This window comes from Macrobrachium nipponense, chromosome 4, assembly GCF_015104395.2.
Source record: "Macrobrachium nipponense isolate FS-2020 chromosome 4, ASM1510439v2, whole genome shotgun sequence".
In the NCBI taxonomy this organism is placed as follows: Eukaryota; Metazoa; Arthropoda; class Malacostraca; order Decapoda; family Palaemonidae; genus Macrobrachium; species Macrobrachium nipponense.
In genome coordinates, this window is record NC_061100.1 from 126,591,520 (window position 1) to 126,610,640 (window position 19,121).

At 36.9% G+C, this 19,121-nt stretch overlaps 1 protein-coding gene across 4 annotated transcripts in view; it reads left to right on the top strand.

Annotated features, from left to right (window-relative positions):
- The window catches only part of LOC135211140 (cell cycle control protein 50A-like), a 136,411-nt gene extending 123,870 nt beyond the window's left edge, over positions 1–12,541 (top strand). For 3 of the 4 annotated variants that reach the window (XM_064244300.1, XM_064244299.1, XM_064244297.1), the window contains exon 8: positions 9,491–12,541. In XM_064244300.1, the coding sequence (XP_064100370.1) occupies positions 9,491–9,539 (49 nt within the window). In that variant the 3' untranslated portion in view covers positions 9,540–12,541. Of the gene's footprint in view, positions 1–6,569; positions 6,598–9,490 lie in introns of all 4 variants that reach the window. The other variant, XM_064244298.1, reaches the window with a different exon arrangement.
- Positions 12,542–19,121: the final 6,580 nt, after the last annotated feature.

Genomic DNA, 19,121 nt, shown 5'->3' on the forward strand with positions numbered 1-19,121 from the left:
GCCCATCACGAAAAATCTAAGGAGTGTTCATTTTACCAATATAACACAGAACTTCAGTTGTTAATAAATAGGACAGGAATGTCAGTCATGGAAGCCAGACTTGAGCTAAAAGTAAGAGGCGTTAACAATCCATCCAAAACCCCCACCTTTTCAAATGTGACTAAAAATCAAGACATCAAACAGCACAATGACAAACAAGATAGTATAAACATGGAAACTGGATTTCATACCAATAATACTGAAACCCAAAATAAAAGTGATATTACAACAACCAATACCACCACCAACATAGATGATTCAGTTATCCATGGAAAAGAACTTCCAATAGAAGAAGAATTAAATAATGATGATAATCGAACTGGCAAAAAGAAAAGAATTCTAGAAAGAACCCCACCTAAGGGAAAAAAAGTAAATATTGAAAATTACAATCAATCCAGAGAGACTCCAACTACACCAGGAGACATTTTAAAAAAGATATTAAACTAACCTCATCACAAGTGGAAATACACAATTACCCTCAATCTCAATCAAACAGCCAACATCTGGACAGTAAAGATCACTCTTTACAATTTCCATCAAATAATACTAATGAAAATCATACCATTAAACCAAACCAAAATATAACTATCACCCCCCAACCATCCACAAGACCGAAATATCCCATTAACAACAACAAAACAAATAAACCCTCAAACCAACAGTCCTTATCACTACAGAAAAGGAACAATAGAATTACAAAACCAGAAATTTCTAAAGCTAGACCAAAAACTTCTGAACCAATAATTAACATTACCAAACATGCTTCATCTTGTGGTTGTAATGAATGCTTTGTAAGTACATATAACCAACTAACTACCAAGACAGAGGACACAGTACGAAATTGTATTGACAATTTTACCAAATTAAGGAGGTGCCCTTTAACACACCAACATGAGAACGAATTATGTTCTGAATCCTTAAAATACAAAAAGGAAATTATAAAATCAAAAATAGACTTATTAATATTCAACTATGAAAAACAAACAACTGCAGAATCTAATAACCAACATACAAATACAACGATTAAAAAACCACAAATAAATTCAAAATGCATATAAACTACGAGATAAAGTAAAATCAGCAATCAATTTACAGAATTTAACACCAATTCCTCCCAATAATGGAATATAAAATCATTCAATGGAATATAAATGGTCTCTTAACCCGACTACGTCTGGGTGAATTACAAAGAATCATACGAGACCACAACCCAATTGCATATGTCTACAACATATAGGAAGTAACCCTACAAATATCCAACACTATAAAATTGCCTGTTATTCACCAACTGATGGTGGAAAATTAGGCACAGCCATATACGTTCATAATAGCATTACATATGAACCTGTTGACATACCATCTATGCCATATCAAATAACATCAATTAAACTGTATATGCCTGATAAAAGTAAAATTACTATTTGTAATTTATATAACCAACCAAATTTCAATGCAAATTTCAGTGATTTTTCTGAACTTATTAGCAAAAGTATACAGGAACCACTACTTATAGTAGGAGATTTTAATGCACATAATCCATTATGGGATATTAATAACCCCACTGACACATCCGGAATCAACATAGAGAATACTATAATGAAACACAATCTGTATTGTCTCAATGAAAGCGAAGTTCCAACATATTTTTCAAATACACACCTAACCTTTTCTTCAATTGACATTTCATTATGTTCAAATGATGTAGCGGAGAAATTTGAATGGAACGTCCTAGACGATTCATACACAAGTGACCATTTCCCAATCATTCTGAACTACTTAAGTAATGTCAAAATATTGCCACCTACAAGATATAATATCCAAAAAGCTAACTGGGATAAATATTTCCTATACACACGAAACATACCACCATTCCCCACATAATGAAGATCAACAATATTACATGAATCCTTCTCAAACTTCATAATAAATGCTGCAGATAAAAGTATTCCAAAAACCAAAACACATTCCACAAAATCCCCTGTCCCATGGTGGAATCCAACATTAACAACATTAAGTAAAATAAAACATATATTGAGTCGCAATCTAAACAGACTCAAAACTCGCCTTAAATCACTCAACAAAATGCCCTATAGTATAAACATATTAAACAAAATAGTTATAACAAACATAACAATTAACCACATTAAACCACTATATAACAAATATACAGCCAAATTTAGAAAAACGGTAATAGCTGAAAAAATCGCATCATGGAAGGAATATGTCTCAAACATATCTTCAAACACATCCACAAGGGATGTCTGGCAAAAGATAAGGAAAATCAATGGAAAACATATAAGACCTCCAAGAAGTGCAATACATTTAAATGGAAAAATATACCATGATACTTATGAAATATCAAACATAATTGGGAAACATTTTGAAAACATCAGTGCTTACTCCAGCCTAGATACACATTTTCAAAGTATCAGAAAACAAAAGAAAATATAATACTCAATTTTGAAACTCTTGAAGACCTGGAATATAACTATATTTTTAACATGGATGAACTAGATAATGCCATCAACTCTTGTCATCCCTCTGCACCAGGATATGATAAAATATCATTTGAAATGATAGAAAAATTAGCTCCTATAGCTAAATCATATTTATTAAAATTTTACAATAGTATCTGGCTAAAACGTGTCTTTCCTGATAAATGGAAACATGCCATAATTATTCCAATAAACAAACCAGGAAAGGATGCAATAATCCATCCAATTATAGACCGATATCTCTAACAAGTTGCCTATGCAAAATCTTAGAAAAAAATGGTTAATGCACGATTAACGTATGTAATAACCAAAGAATCCATTTTAACACCAACACAATCTGGTTCAATAGCTGGCAGATCAACCCTAGATCCCTTAACACATTTAGAAGATCATATCAAAAAAGGCTTTGAACAAAAGAAATTAACAGTAGCTATATTTTTTGATATAGAAAAAGCATACGATACAACATGGAAACATAACATCATGCAAAAACTCCACTCCAAGGGACTAAGAGGCCACTTACCAATATTTATTAAGAACTTCTTAACAAACAGAACTTTTCAAGTAAGAGTAGAAAAGTTCCTACTCAGTAACCTATAAACTGGAAGAAGGAATCCCTCAAGGTAGTGTCTTGAGCTGTACATTGTTTGCTTTAGCAATCAATGACATTACTATAAATTTACCAAGTGGTGTAAAAAACAGTTTATATGTTGATGACTTTGTCATTTACTATACGAGTAGTAATCTGAGACATGCTCAGAGAGTTCTCAGTACTGCCATTTCAAATATATGTAGTTGGGCAAATTCAGTTGGATTTAAATTTTCAACTGATAAAACAAAAGCAATCGTCTTCTACAAAGACAAAAGGTGGATGAAGAACCAAACAATCAAACTGCATCTTTATAGCACTGAAATACAATTTTGTACAAAAATCAAGTATCTAGGAGTAATATTTGATCAACATTTAAATTGGAAAGAGCACATCAAATACATTAAAGCCAAGGGCATCAAAGCCCTTGCCATATTAAAAAAGTTATCACACACTAATTGGGGAGCAAAGCGAGACATTTTATTAATGATATATAAGGCAACAGTCTTATCCATAATAGATTACTGCTGTCCAATATATTCATCCGCCTCAGAATCTGCATTAAAATCTCTCGATGCAGTGCACCATGAAGGCGTGCGATTGTGCACAGGAGCTTTCCGATCGTCCCCAACAAACTCACTTTTGGTGGAGGCAGGTGTTTTGCCCTTAAAACATCACCGTAATTTAATAACAATACAAAGAGGTCTTTCAATGCAAGCAGGATCGTCTCCTGCAACTTACTGCTTCCAAAACTGTAATCAAGTAACAGCAGTTAATAGTACTTGCTCTTTCCCAAAAAGAGCTAGATACATAATGAACATACATAATATGAATCCAATTTTTCACCCACCAATGGAATTGCCACCACCATGGATTTTAAATAGAGTAAAGATATGTACCTCCCTGTCTTACCTACTCAAAAAACAAATGACAAGTACGGAAATGTACCGCCAACATGCTTTGGAGCACATTAGAAGAAAAGGCGACAAATTTATGATATATACAGACGGCTCCAAAAATAATGTTGGAGTAGGAGCATCTGCATATTCGAAAAATATGTTAAGTAAAAAAAGCCTACCTTCAATATCATCAGTATTTACTGCTGAAGTCACAGCCATACAGATGGCTCTAGATATGATATCTGAAGCAAAAGCAAGTGTCTCTGTTATTTTCAGTGACTCACGTAGCGCTATAGATGCAATAAGACAGTATAAACCAGGAAACCAAATAGTACAGGAAATTCAAATAAAAATTCATCAACTCCTCCAATCAGGAATATCAATGGAAATATGTTGGATCCCAGCACACGTGGGAATAAAAGGAAATGAATATGCAGACTCTGCTGCCAAATTAGCCTGCACTATCCCTCCAACAATTTCATATGCCCCAGTGTCAGACTGGGTAAAATCAGTTAAAACATTAATTTACCAGGATTGGAAAGAAGAATGGGCCTCTGTGCCAACAACAAATAAACTTAAAAATATAAAAACTGAAGTCTATGCATGGAGGACATCCTCACAGGAGGAAAGAGCAAAAGAGGTGATCCTAGCAAGGCTACGTATAGGACACACAAGATTCTCACATGGTCACTTGATGTCAACACCACATGCTGACCCAGTGAAATGTAACAGATGTCAAACACCCATGACAGTACAGCATTTGCTTGTTGAGTGCCCAAATTGGACCCAGCAAAGATCTATTTATCTGCGGAGTTCGGAAATGAAAAATATTCTTGCGGAAAGCAGGGATTTTTCAATTAATAAAATCAAATTTTTTAAATAAGACGGGTTTCTCAAATAAAGTCTATTTTTTTTTTTTTTTTTTTTTTTTTTTTTTCTTCTAAGGATTGATCCCTGAGAACCAGCCCGAGAAGAGTCTACTTGAGACTCAGAGGTCTGGAAAAACTAACACCTATTAATAATAATAATAATACAGCAACAACCTTTCGTAACTTGAACTATTTTCGTATGTAGAGCCCAAAAAATCTTCATATTTGCTTTTGTATCTCGAGTTTTTCGTAAGTTGAGCCTTTCGTATGTCGAGGTACCATTGTACATATATATATTATTATAGATAAAAATAAATGCTTAGCAACTCGTCTATGATTAGTTGCCCTGTGAGCCTTGGTAGCGTATTATCAACCGAGTCGTGTGCATTTGAAGTTTCTCGTGCGTCATCTGCTGCTGCCACCGCTTATCAGGCCATTATTTATATACTTAGCATGTTGTGTACATTTCAAGTGTTTGTGCAATGCTTAGGAAGAAAGGCTATATGAAAAGACATCTAAAAATGCTGAGAAAGGAAGAGAAACAAAGCAAAGAAAATCTGAGGAGAGACAGAGCAGCAGCCATTTTATTACCAGCTGATTCTCCTATACCATCCGCCAGTCATGCAGCCAGGTCCATGCCCTATTAACACCCTCCACCAGTGCTCCAACACAAACCCCCCACCAGTGCTGTGCATAGAGGATGGATGAACTAAAAAAGAAAAATCAAGAAAGAAGTTGGAGATGGACAAAAGTGCCCTAAAATAAAATTTTCAGTTTGTTATATGTATTTTTTGTAACCCAAGTCAAATTTTGAAATGCAGTCCCTAGCATCAAACTATTACACTTACAGTTTTCATATATTTTTCATCATATTCTACAACTATTTAGCTATATGTACAGTGATATATATAACTTTATTTCTAAACCGTTGGAAACTTATGCAAACCATTGAAGAGACACACCTACAAGAAGTCATATTTTTACTTAGTAGGCAAGCGAAAATTACGCATAGCAAAAGATTTTTTTAGACAGGTCCACATTTTTTACGCCATATTGGTCATTCTGGTCTTGTTTTGTTGGTAAAAGACTGAATTTTGTCACGTTGTCATCAAAAGTGTAAAAGGATGCCAGGAAATGCCATAATGCATCAGGTAAATGTAGCGGAACACAAAAAATTTTGTTATATCTTACAAAAAGGGCTCTAGCATCAAAACTATTACACTTACAGTTTTCATACATTTTTAGTTGTATTCTACAACTCTTTAGTTATACAATGCCAACAGGTAACTCATTTAAATAGATTTTACTTGCAGCACTGGTAGCGCTGACAGTTAAAATGACCCACTTTGTGGGTAAATCTTGGGATATAGGTCCGGCTGGTCAGTGACCAGGGCTAATTCAGGTGTTCAGGTAATACAATATCAGTTTTATTATGAAAACTTCATTTTTTATGCATTTATTTACTAATGTATTAATGAAGTCAGAAAACTGTCTTCCTAAGCCTCCTGAGACTACCCCATAACCAACAAAACAAGAAGTCATATTTTTAGCAATTAGAAAAGAAACATAAAACTACTTCAAATAAGTGGATGTAACAAACATTAATATAACAAACAATAAAATATAGAATAATAAATAGGATCCTTACATATCTCTCTCTCTCTCTCTCTCTCTCTAGGAAAGTCACATGATACAAGATAGTTATGGTAAGCACATGTATTTTCACATTAAGTGGGGTATTATTTTACTTTAAACCATGATTTGATATTGGAGTTTTTATGCTGTGATCTTAGTCTCCTTGACAGATTGTTATGAAACTAATGCTCATATCTGTTGCAAATTTACTGTTACCGAGATATTACTGCCTTATTTGGAGTGAATCTTACCTCCTGTTAAAGATAGCTTATATTTTTGCATCATTAGGTGTAAGAGAGGGGGGGGAAACTGAGGGTTAATGCCAGAAATGATAGAAATAGACGTGACAGGCAAGTAAATTATTAAAATAGAAGTATTGATGGATAACTCATATGCTGCTGAAGTAAATGTAATATATGTTTCTAATTCCTTGGTAGCTCCACCAGTTCACCCATCATTACCATTATTTCCATAAGAAGGATACCACATGAGCTGGTAAACACAATTGCTGGAATTCCCTCTACTGTTTGACTGTGTCAATAACAGTGGCCAGTTTATAGATCTTGGTGCTTGTCCAGAGGGATATTCAGCACCTGTACCACTACAGTATACATATCCAGAGGTAGGCAGTTTTCTGTCCAGCGTGGCAGTCAAAGGCTGTCGCTTTACGTTGTCTTCATTTCTGAATCGTGCTAACTGGAATATTGTTCATGATTTAGATGTGAAAGAAGTTTTCGATCTCATGAGCTGGAAATTTGAAATCATCTTATGGTTATTGGTGAAATTTGGGCGTAGTCTTGAAGGATTTAGCTTTGCCTCAGAATCTAGAAGATACTTTTTCTTTAGCTCTTTTACAGGTAAGTGTATTAGTGAGCATCAGGCTCTTTCTTTTGTATGTGGGTTTTGTTCTAATGGAAAGCAATCTCTTTTCTTCCATTACTTAGAGAAAAGATGTAGAAGTGAAAGCCCTTCCCAGATTTTTTTTACTGTGCCTGATTTAATTGCTTTAGTAGGCAAGGAAGAAGTGGCTTTATTACATCCAGTTAGAACTGTAAGGGTTTACCTGGACAGACTTAAACTTTTAAGAGGAGGGGTTAAGAATTTATGATATGATGTTAGGAGGCAAAAACGTCCAAGAGTGCTTGATGAAGTTCATAAATGTGAAGTTGGTTCCTGAGCTCTTACCATTTTTGAAGTAAAGCCTCATGGAGTCTGTACTGTAAGCACACCGTTTGCTTGAGAAAGTTATCAACGTAGATCAAAGGAGATGTAACTGTTTTTGCCTCACTGTTGGGGCTTTTCAAGCTACACAAATGGAGCAGGATATTAATGGGAACAGATTTGAAGGATTACTGAATTAAATTGAGATTTTCCTTAACCTAATTTATTCCTTAATATTACAGCTCACAACTTAATCTTATCTTATCCTCTAACTAAGCATAACTTAATATTACCCAACCACCTACAAATCTAAACTTAATTCCTTAATTCTAATAGTGCAATGATACTACTTGGACTTGATTTTCCTCGTGTCAGCAGCTCCTTCTGCAGAGAGCCTCTGGTTGTTCTTTTCCAGTTCCTGAATTGTTATTTCCCACTACTGTAGGTGTATAGCCTGGAATCGTTGACCTACCTCAGTGCCAATGAGGAGTGAGCTCATCCAGTGACCCCGGTAAGACAGTTTGTATCTTACTCAAGATGGTTGTGTGGAAGAGAGAATGATTGAGATGGCTGGTCTCCTCCTTCCTTCCTTTTTTTTTTTTTTTTTTTTTTTTTTTTTTTTTTTTCTACAGCAGAGTTGAAAAATAAGATGCATCATATGCTGGAACTGGTCTGATACAGTTGATTGTGACAGCCATACTGGTTGCAGTTATTTGGTTTGTTCCTATACAGTAAAAATCTGCTTCTCACTTACTGCTCTTTCTGGCAAGGGGAGGGAGGAGTGGTAACAAACCCGTATGGCCTACATGGTTTGTTGCTTGAACAGACAGAGTTCTCTTTACCTTTCACAAATGCAATGAATCTGGACATGTCTCATTGTGTTAAATCCCAGCGGGCTGAGTTACTAGCTTATCTATTCTCTTACGGGCTCAGAACCCCTTGGTTAGGTGGGCAGAACCCCCCAGCCAGTTCAGGGTACTCTTAAGTATACTAAGTGTATCCTATTGTTAAGACCGAAGGTTTGTTCCGCATGATAATTTTGAATTAATTTGTATTTTTCATAGTAACAAACTGAGGTCTTAACATCACCTGCCACCTCTAGCTGCTCTTATATCCTAGGTTGGAACAAAGACTGACGTGTCACGAGATTCCATGCCCAGTCGGTGACCAGCTTCCACCTCGTATATGCATGAGTTGCCAATGCTGCAGATTCCTTGCTTTACAATCTTGCTGGGTTTTTTTTACTAGTTTCCATCTGGGGCTAGAAGATTACCCTAGTGTTAATACCTTTGGTTTGTTAGCTATGAAAAATGCAAATTGGTTAAAAACTTGGTCATTTTTCAGTGATTGGTAGTCTTTATGAAATAATGCATCTCTTAATAACAAAATATTGAACAAATAATTGGATTGTGGTGCACTTCAAGAAGTCGTGCTGAACTAATATTGTGGCCTTTTTGTGTTGACCACCCTTGCTTAACCCATGGGTATTTGGTCCTAATATTTGGCAGAACAAATTTTACTGTTATTAGACTCTTTGTTGGCCATCCTATTGAATCAAATGAAATGTTTTGGTACGGCAGTGGTTTGTCAGACTCTTTGTTGGCCATCCTATTGAATCAAATGAAATGTTTTGGTATGGCAGTGGTTTGTCAAAGTAAAATTCTTCTAAATGTTTATTGTGGAATTATCTTTCTCGAACTTGCTTAGTCCACTTTCAGAAGTTATAGTATGTCACTTGCAAGAGGTTGATGGTTATTGGGTAGCAATGAAAATATCACTGTAATGCTTTTCTGTTCTTTTCAGGGCTGTGGATCAACTGAACATCACCCCGAACACAGGCTATAATGATTAATTTAATTAATTATACTGCAAAGTCATGTATTGTGTGAAATATGATTGTGAACATTAGTTGCAGTAGTGTACTATATATAGGTGAGGAGAGCAGAAAGTGCTATTTTATAATCTTCATATATGAGGATAATTTGACTTTGATTTCATACCAAAGAATTATATTTAACACAGATCTTTATGGGGTTATAGTTACTATTGTAATGAAGAAGTGTAAGTGTTTTCTGGTCAGGTTATTAAGAAAGTTCTTGGTCTGAGCATAGTTTTATTATACAAGTATCACAGCGTTTTGGTTTGTCAAGAATGCTGGGAACTTTATTAATGTCTGATGTGCTCAAAAAATACAAGATGCACATGATTTTAGTGTAAGCAAATACCACTGGAAAATAATGGCAGAATTTCAATGCCAAGAGCTTTGACATTTATTGTACCCTGACGATGTGTGCATAATTGTAAACATGCAGGTACTGAACTTCTGTCATTATCCAGTGATATTTACTTATCTTTTGTCATATTTGTACTCTGTGGAATGGTTTAGGATTTGAGTACTTGAGAATGTTTCAAAGCAAATAGGATTATTCCCAGCAGTTATTGCATATTTCTTCTTATTTAAATTAAGTCACTTTTATAAGCATTATCAAGCAAACAAAATATTGAATCACTGGATGTATATATAATTTTATAGTCATTGTTTTATTATTTGAAACGGTATAAATTATATATTCCTGAAAAGAATGTACTGTATCTCTTTTTCAGGATGAAAAGAAACATATGTACTTATTATTTGGGAAGGTATAAGTTATATATTCTTGAAAAGAATGTAGTATGTATTGTATCTCTTCTTACAGATGAAAAACATACTAAGTTTTTAATGTCTTAGAACTTTATTCCTTGTCTTGTAAGTTGATACCTGAACATAAATGTTGAATGAAAGCGTAAGCATATATTTGATCTGTATAAGCATATACTATTTGGAATTATATGCCTTTAAAATTTCATGGTCCACTTTTAGAGGTTCTAGTATCTCCATCTAAAGGAGTTTGATGGCTATTTGGTGATAAATTAAAATTACTCAATAATAATTAAAAAGTAACTAAGTTACCATGCTGTTTAAGAGACATGATAGCACTACATAAAGAGAAATAATGAGCATTTCCCCTTATTTTATAAATTTGCAGACTTTCATTATGGGTTTACAAAGATGCGTCTTGTACCAAACTTCATATTGATATACAAATTTATCTCCTTGGTTTGATATAGTTACAGTACTTCATTGTGTTATGCTTAGGAAGAGTACACTTATAAGTAAGAATTGATTTCTGCTTTGCAAAATTTTACATTTATTTTTTGATAATTGGATTCATTTATTTAATAGGTTCAGACTGCTTCAGGACTGCATATTAAGTCTAGTCAGTATTTTACTTACCGTGGAAGTAATATTGATACTGTAATTTCTGGGTCTCTGAGATTGCCTCACATCTCTTTATCAGCAAATTGGGGTTGTCACAACTAAGTCAATGGCCACAATCACTGGTACTACTGGACAACTTGTGATATATGTAATCAATAGGTAGGCATACTTGCTTTATGTCAAACTTGGGGTCAGTTATGTTTGGGTATTACATAAATAGTTTCATTTGGGAATATTCCATCTATTCGTGATTGAATGCCTGTTCGCTATTATATAATAATGTCCTTCATTTGTAAGAAAAGCAGATCTAAACATTGTGGATAAGCATTTTTTAGTACTAGTACTTAATTCTAGCTCTTGCAATCATGTCATTTTCCATAATTTGTGACACAAAATATTTTTTACGTCTTGAGAATATTTTACAATTCTTTTTGTTATTTTTTCCCTAATAGGAATATTTTACTGTCCCCCATTTTATGTTCACTCGTACTTGTGATTCATCTGTAATATGTTAAGCTGTTAAAAATTGATGTGGTGCTTACTGCGTATTGTATAAAGTACAGTATTAAATTTTACTTGCTAACTTTATGATGGGATACTGATAAAGTGAATGCTCCTTTCTCTGTGAAAGAGCGTAATTCTCTAATACATAATTTAAGTGTTAGTATTTGAGAATGTTTCTGTGAGGAATGTTTGTTTATTTAAGCCTTTAGGTTCAAATCACAAGTTGCATTTTAATTAAAAGTAAGAGAATTTATGTTTAGTAATTATACATTTTGTAGGGTATAGCCTCTTTCAATACTTTATATACTTGTAGCCTTACAAATTATTGCAAGATTAATTTTTCTTTAAAGAGTTCCATTTTGCTTTTAGAGGGCCCACATTTATATTCAACAAAGATGGAGAAATGTTCTATGTAGAGGCAATTTTTTACGTTCCAGATTTCACTGAATATATGTATATTTTGAGATACAATTGGCTTTGTTCTTTTAACCAAAGTCTGCAGTGTACAGGCATTTCCCGGTGATTGGCAGGGTGCTGATAAGCGAAACCCACGATTAACCGAAACTCAGCGATTTGTGGTGCCGATAACCAGTTAATAGCACCTCTTAGGTATGTTATGGTGCCACAATGCTATTATCAGCACCTTATTGTGCCATTAAGCAAAATTTGGCCTGTTATGGCACCATTAATAAAAAATTGGCCTGCTCTGGCACCATAAAACCGGATCGCCATTAACCAAGACCGCCGATAACCGGGGACTGCCTGTAATAATTATCCAGATGTAAGAGTGCACATCTAATAAAAACCATGTCATGGTAGCATGATAGTAATGTACTATTGAACTTCACATTAGGCTAAAGTTGCACTGTCATAGATGTTTGTCTTCATAAAAGTGTAACTGTTGTATGCCATAATAGCCTTATCATCTGGAATTACATCCTGCAGTGTAATTACAAAGAATTTCTAAGTGACCTTATATGTAGCATGATTAAGTTTCTTTTAAGGTTAAAAAAATGTGGATTTTGTTATTTTGGTTTTAACTTGGTTTATGATGGTTTATAGTCTGACATCTTAAATAAAATTATATCTTACATTGCATATGAAATAATCCTATACAGTAATAATTGTCATGTGGTATGGTTTCTGGGATAAAGGAATTGAATGTTTCTAATGAAGAATTACTCATCTATCAGTGAACAGAAAAGTGAGATCCTTAGTGAAATTAAATTACCAACAACTACTAGGGGTATGAGGTAACCTTAGAATGTCCACTAAAATACATATAATTCACTAAAGGTGGATCAGAACTACTGGAGTTATATGAGGGCCTTAAAACCCCAGGGAATCAAGCACCACCACCACCAAAACAGTGGTATACATATTGGCAGAATTGCCCATTCTCCCTCTCTGTCTATGACATTTGTAACACTGGTATCCACTGTCTTTATGGTCAAAATTACTGTAAATACATAGGAAATTACGAACTTACCTATCCAAAGTAGTCTTCACTCGGGGAAAGTGGTACGGCACTTATAAACGACATAGGCTTATGTGCTGGCTGAGGGAGTGAGCCAATGGGAGTGTGCAGTACATGCCAAGTAGGTGTCTCTCTCCCAATCAGAAATTATCCCCATAAGAAGCGTGTCTCGGCAACCAATCATCATGCGCCATACAAACCTGTAAGAGTCCCAGCCAGTCTTTCCAAAACAACACATACGTCGGGGCGTGATTGTTGTATTGGTCAGTGTGCAGTATTCTCACTAGTAACAGTATTTCCACTATTTTTTACAATACACTGTGCCTCTTCACTCCATCTATTTTCATTATTATTATTGATAATAATAATAATAATGCATATGATTACTACTATTATTATTATTATTATTGATATTACAGTCATAATATTGGTCTTGTTACTGTAATACAAGGAAGGTGTATTGACTTCAGATAACACTGTTTATGTATGTTTAAAGCGCTTATTGCATTTTTTTTTACATAAACAGAAGGGGAGGGGGGCGACATTTCATGTGCTTGTGTGCAAGCGCACCACACAATTAGTTACAAATTTGGTATGTTTCTGAGAAGCGGACTCATTGTTGATAAACTTTAGGAGCATTTTTCTCATTGAAAAAGTGGCTCTTGAGCCTTTGTGGTTTTAAGGCCCTCATATACACTCAACAGAATTTGGTGAAGTCATAAATTCAAAAATGGATAACAGTTTAGTATGTTTGCAAAGGTGGTACAAGAAATAAACTGTAGCACACTCTTCACACTTGGTTCTGGAAAATGCTTGACCAGATGTGGCTCTGGTAATGTCAATTAAGTGGCACCAGTAATCAACCGGAGACAGCACCTCAGTGGCGTGGTCAGTAATGGTGTTGGCGTACCTCCTCGGTGGCTGAGAGTTCAATTCTCGACCATTCCGTTAAGGGGTCAGAGATGTGTATTTCTGGTGATGGAAGTTCACTCTCGACGTGGTTCGGAAGTCACGTAAAGCCATTGGTCCCGTTGCTGAATAAGCACTGGTTTCATGCAACATAAAAACACCATACAAACAAATAAACCGGAGACACCCCAAGAACTCTCATGAACGGATCTTGCAGTGCAGGGATCATTGTAACACACGAGGGAGTGACAAATTAAATTGAAATGGGATAACACCAAGTGAAATACTAACACTTCAGAATATAAAACTCTGCATGTACCACATCACAAAATTTATCACTGTAATAGCAAGTAGCAATGTTAAAATTAATTGGCGTTTCTACAAATTTACATTCACGAATTTACAGGTCATACAACAGGAATCTTGTAGGGAGATTGCAAAAGTTAAGGGCTCAGAGAACAGCAAAATGCAAGAAATAAGTATTCAGGATGTGGTAAGGCCGACATACAATTTCCAATCACTTTACCAATCAGTGTTGCAATCGGTCCAGACCCAGGGAGAATGCGGTGAGAGATGGAGGTGTGCTTTTGGTTGTCACGGCACAGAGGATCATCATTGATGGTACGCACGCCCACCTTCTAACAAGTGCAGCATTGACGGGGTGTCAGATATGGACTTCTCCTCAAGTGCTCAGGTACTGGCAGGTAACAGGTGCTTATGCAGGCAGATTAACCCCAGAGTTCGGGTATCATATACATATGATCACATAAAGCTTCAGGGCAGTGGATGGGTATCGTAGATATGTGATTAAGATTTGACGCCATACAGTTTGAACGAATTTTGTGGGGAAAATGTTCCCCTAGTTCCATATATCACTATTGACTAACTCTTCACATCACCCTATAAGTGTGTGAGCGAGCTGAGAAACCCTGTCTTGCTTGAGGTAGTAAGGGGGAATGTCAGTCACAAATTCCCATCCAAGGATGCGTTGTCCATATTTTACATTAAATATTCGAGGAATTTGTTTCCGGTTTTACTTCTTATCTTTTATGATATTGGTTGAGCTGTAATTTCAACTTGACAAAATAAAAAAAAATATTAGAAAGAACTTACAACTATGTATAATTAGCGTATTTTTTACGACTGTTATAAGGACAAAAGAGGCCTGCAAGGAATGGCAAATATTGACTTACAACTTCTGGTGGAAGGTATAGACATTTTTTTTTCTTATACCATGTGAATATACATATTTTCCTCTTTCCTATGATGAGTTTTTTTTATGTTTTTCTTTTAAATTGGCCATTCTTAAACTTAGCTCAGTCATGGGTGTAAGTATTAGTGTATATTAGCCCGGACTCTGGGAGTTAATGACCAGCAACATTCTACTGATGAACGTCCGGCAGTGGGTCCTCTCTCCTTGACTCAAACTTCTACTACTACTTTGTCAGCAGTAATGCCTCTCTTTATACCAGATGAGGGACAGTCGTTATTGTCATCTTCTTGTGATCGCATATGGCTTGCTTGTCTATTGCTTTGGGGTCCCAGTGGGATGCTTCAGTTTCTACAGTTAAAATGGAATGGAAATGGGGAAATGGATGAAGGCCAGAACCACAATACATAGTCAGGAAAGGAATAGAATGTGTAAGTCTCTTGACTTGAGAGTAGATAAAGTAGCAGGGGAACTACCTGAGGATTACAAGGGTCAAGTCAGAGGGAAGCTAATTTCGAGAATGCAGGTGCAAGGAATAAAGGTGAGGACAGGTAAGGGAGTCGATGACCGCTAATGACCCCGGCTATTCTTCAAAAGGGGCTGCAAGTGGGTTAATCCACTTGGCTTTTGCTTAAGTTGGATGCGAAAATCCCATAATGACTGGGTGGTTCTTCCTATTCTTCCTAAGATTACCTCTGGGATGCGTCACGGACCTTTGGGGACTTCTTTATGATATGGTCAAAAAGTACATGTTTTACAAAGTAAGTTTATGCTCCTTATTTCTCAAAATGTTAAACTACTTTCCCAAAACCTACATCTCTGTAGGTTATTTGAGGGGAGGAAAAGAGGGAAAAGCAGATATCTTAAGGATGTACTATGTGACAGGAAAGACCTTGCTGAACTACGGGTTAGTCCCCTGTCTGGCTCTGGTTCTGATACCTACACAAGATCAAGCGCAGGAATTGAATCTTCATTTGGCACTGACAATGTCATCTCGGCAGGGCCATGCAAGCAGGGAGGGAGATGAGCGTTACGGGCTGGCACTGGAACTAAGTCAGGGCCAGACATGGCGGTTAGCTTTCCGAGTCATTCGGTGTCCAAATGAGATGGAGTGTGACACTGGCAGAGAGATCAGAGACAGTCGGCTTCCAGACATCCTAGGGTGTCTTGAGTTTGTTGGGGTCAAGGAATCCTGTCCCAGCAGGAGAGATTTGGGAACTGCCAACTTGTAAGATTTGGATGTATGAGGCCTCGTTATCCTCAAACGCACTGTGGGAAGAACAAAATTCACACAATTGATACTTTCATGGTTGTGATCTAATGGGGGTCAACTGCAGCCCCATAAGGGATTCTATCTTTTTGTATGATGGATATCTGTGTGGCAGTCTCTTTGACAACTCAGACCTGGCATGTGTGGGATATGCTGTTGGGAGGTGCCAGGTAGATAGAGCCTTCTGCAGGATGGCTGAGGGGTGATGTGGTAGCTGCCAAAGCAATGGCAGGTGTAGCTGTCTGTACCTTGTCTTGGGTTCCATATTTTGGACAGAGCATGTGTCAAGCTGATAAGTACTTTGCTGGTTGCAATTTCTACAGATTGCCTGGCTGAAATCTCATTTTGGTCCTGCTACAGCAGGAGCGCTAGCATGAGTGTGGGAGCCTGGAGCAGTGTTGGTGCTCCAGGCAGGAGTAATCTTGCCAGACCTACTCAAGGATGACTGGTGGCTATTCTTGTTCTTGCTTGGACACTGGTCAACTGTGTCCAACCTTCTTGCACAGGTGATAAGTGGGCAACTTCGAAGGGAAACTATTTTTAGGATGTGCAGAGGCAGAGGTATGACCAGGAGGTGAGATTTTCTTGTTTAAGGAACTCGGATGCTTGTGACAAGTTTCCCTCTCATCTGTTAGTCGACAACATTTGTCAACGGTTGCAGAGGGTCTTTCATGTAATTAAGTAGCAAGGGACTTCAGTGTAAGTTTTTCTCAGGAAGGGATGTCATCCTTCAGTTGAAATTCTGAGTTTTGTAATAGATCCAGTCTGGCCAGGACTTTCCTGCCTCTTTGGGGAGACTGCGCTAGCACTGTCGCCACTTCTCTGGAGTTATTTCATGAGCTTTAGAGATAACTTACCTCACTGCAGCTTGGTCTTCCTGATCAGCAGTGGGCAGAGCTTGAAGGGCGATGTAACCCTTTCCCTTCATGAGTTTATTCACAGTAGGGAGAAATTGTCAAACACACACTTGATGTGTGTCCATCCAAGGCTGAATAAGTGAACTCATCCCTTGAGGCTGAATAAGTGAACTTGTTCCATGGAGAGTTCAAAGTTTGTTGTTCTTCCTGGGCCTTCATTTCTGCTTTTGCAAGAGAGCTGTTTCTGGATGCACTAGTCCAAATTCATGTTGGTTTTTCTTCCTCAGCTTCTTTCTCTGCCTTTTTCTTTTCCTCCCTTACAGCTCAAGCACCTGCTGCTTTTGTGCTCTCTCTTGCCTGACCTGTTCTCTCTGGGCTTCCACCCATATTGTAAGGGTTTCGCCTTCGAGATTCCTTCCATTCCGAGGGATTGGAAAAGTTTGTAATCTTCTACATATGTGGCTCGACATACTGGGATGATGTGAGATAAATTGGCCAACAAAGGTATGACATTATGAGCAAGAGGTAAATGATCCCAACAAGTACTATGCACAAAACTCTATAACAGCTTGTGCACATTTATTGAATGACAATGTCAAACAGGGTTGAGTGACAATGGAACTGTACTTATAAAAGTACAAAAGTGCAGTGGCTCGTAAAAGTGGGGGAGTGGCAACAAGTCTTGTATACAGACTTAGACAAAACAGCAGCACTCACAAGAGATGGTACTATGGTGAGAATGTCAGCGATGGTGGCAATCGTTTTGACACCAGGTGGGTGTGTGGAGATAAGTCGTGGACTTGAAGACAACAGGCCATCCAAAGTTGGTACCCCTGATAGGCATAGAGCCACCCACATATCCTTCATCCTCTGTGCACCCGTAGTTGAAACATAAGACAAAGATGGCGATGCTCCTGCAGGAAGGAAGGGTCATAATTAGGCCCAAAACCACCCTGATGCATCCAAACACAAATCATTGGATGAACCTGATGAGGTATGGGAAACATCTAGGGTAGGAGGAGAAATATATGGATCAGCATCACAATGAGACAGAACAAAAGAAAATAAGGCGATTCGTCATCCAAAAATGGTGTTGCCTCCTTCCTCTTGTACTGACCCTTCTCATAAAACCTTTTCTATTGTTCCACCAACCAAAAATGACATACAGAACAAGGGTTGGTAATTGTACATACATTTTCTCTGCACCTACTCTGAACACCGATGTCAAGAATCTCAAACAAGGGAACCCACTAATACCCTGATATTTCCTCTGTTTCTTGTGAGATTCCAAAGAAATCTTTGCCAGGGAGATAAAAGTACCATAAAATTCCAATACTCGTAAAATCCAACGGAAAACACACACTGAAACACGGAAAGAAATGAAAAAGTGGGCCAACTAAACTGGCTTCAAAATGGACAGAGCAAAGCGCATCCTCTCTTAAAGGCGGCAAGAAAATAACTGACGTGATCACGAGAAGCCGAAGGGATTGTGGGAGCTCCAACATAGCTAATGATCAAGCAAAGATGCCAATAGTTCCTTGCATACACAATTTTTATTAATTTTACTAGTTTTCCAGCTGGCACCAGAAGACTGATCCTAATGTTGAGACTGAAGGTTTGTTACATATATGGACAAATACAAATTAATATTTGTCATTTGTTCATATACAGGACAAATCTTTGGTCCAAACATATTTACTCTTGGAGGAAGGATGAAGCAAGCTTAAACAACTAGAGGTTTGACTCACCCGGGATCACTTCTTGGCTAAAGATAGGACATAGGAAGGAGTCGTATGCCTCTGATCGGTTAAGCAAAAGGTTACTTTCCAGTCAGACATCCAAGTTAAGAGACAATGTGTACTCTGCCTACATTATCTTGGAGGAAGGTAAAGAACCTTTAGTTGTTGAAGACAACAAAACTGTGTTAGCAACCAGCCTTGTTTGTTGG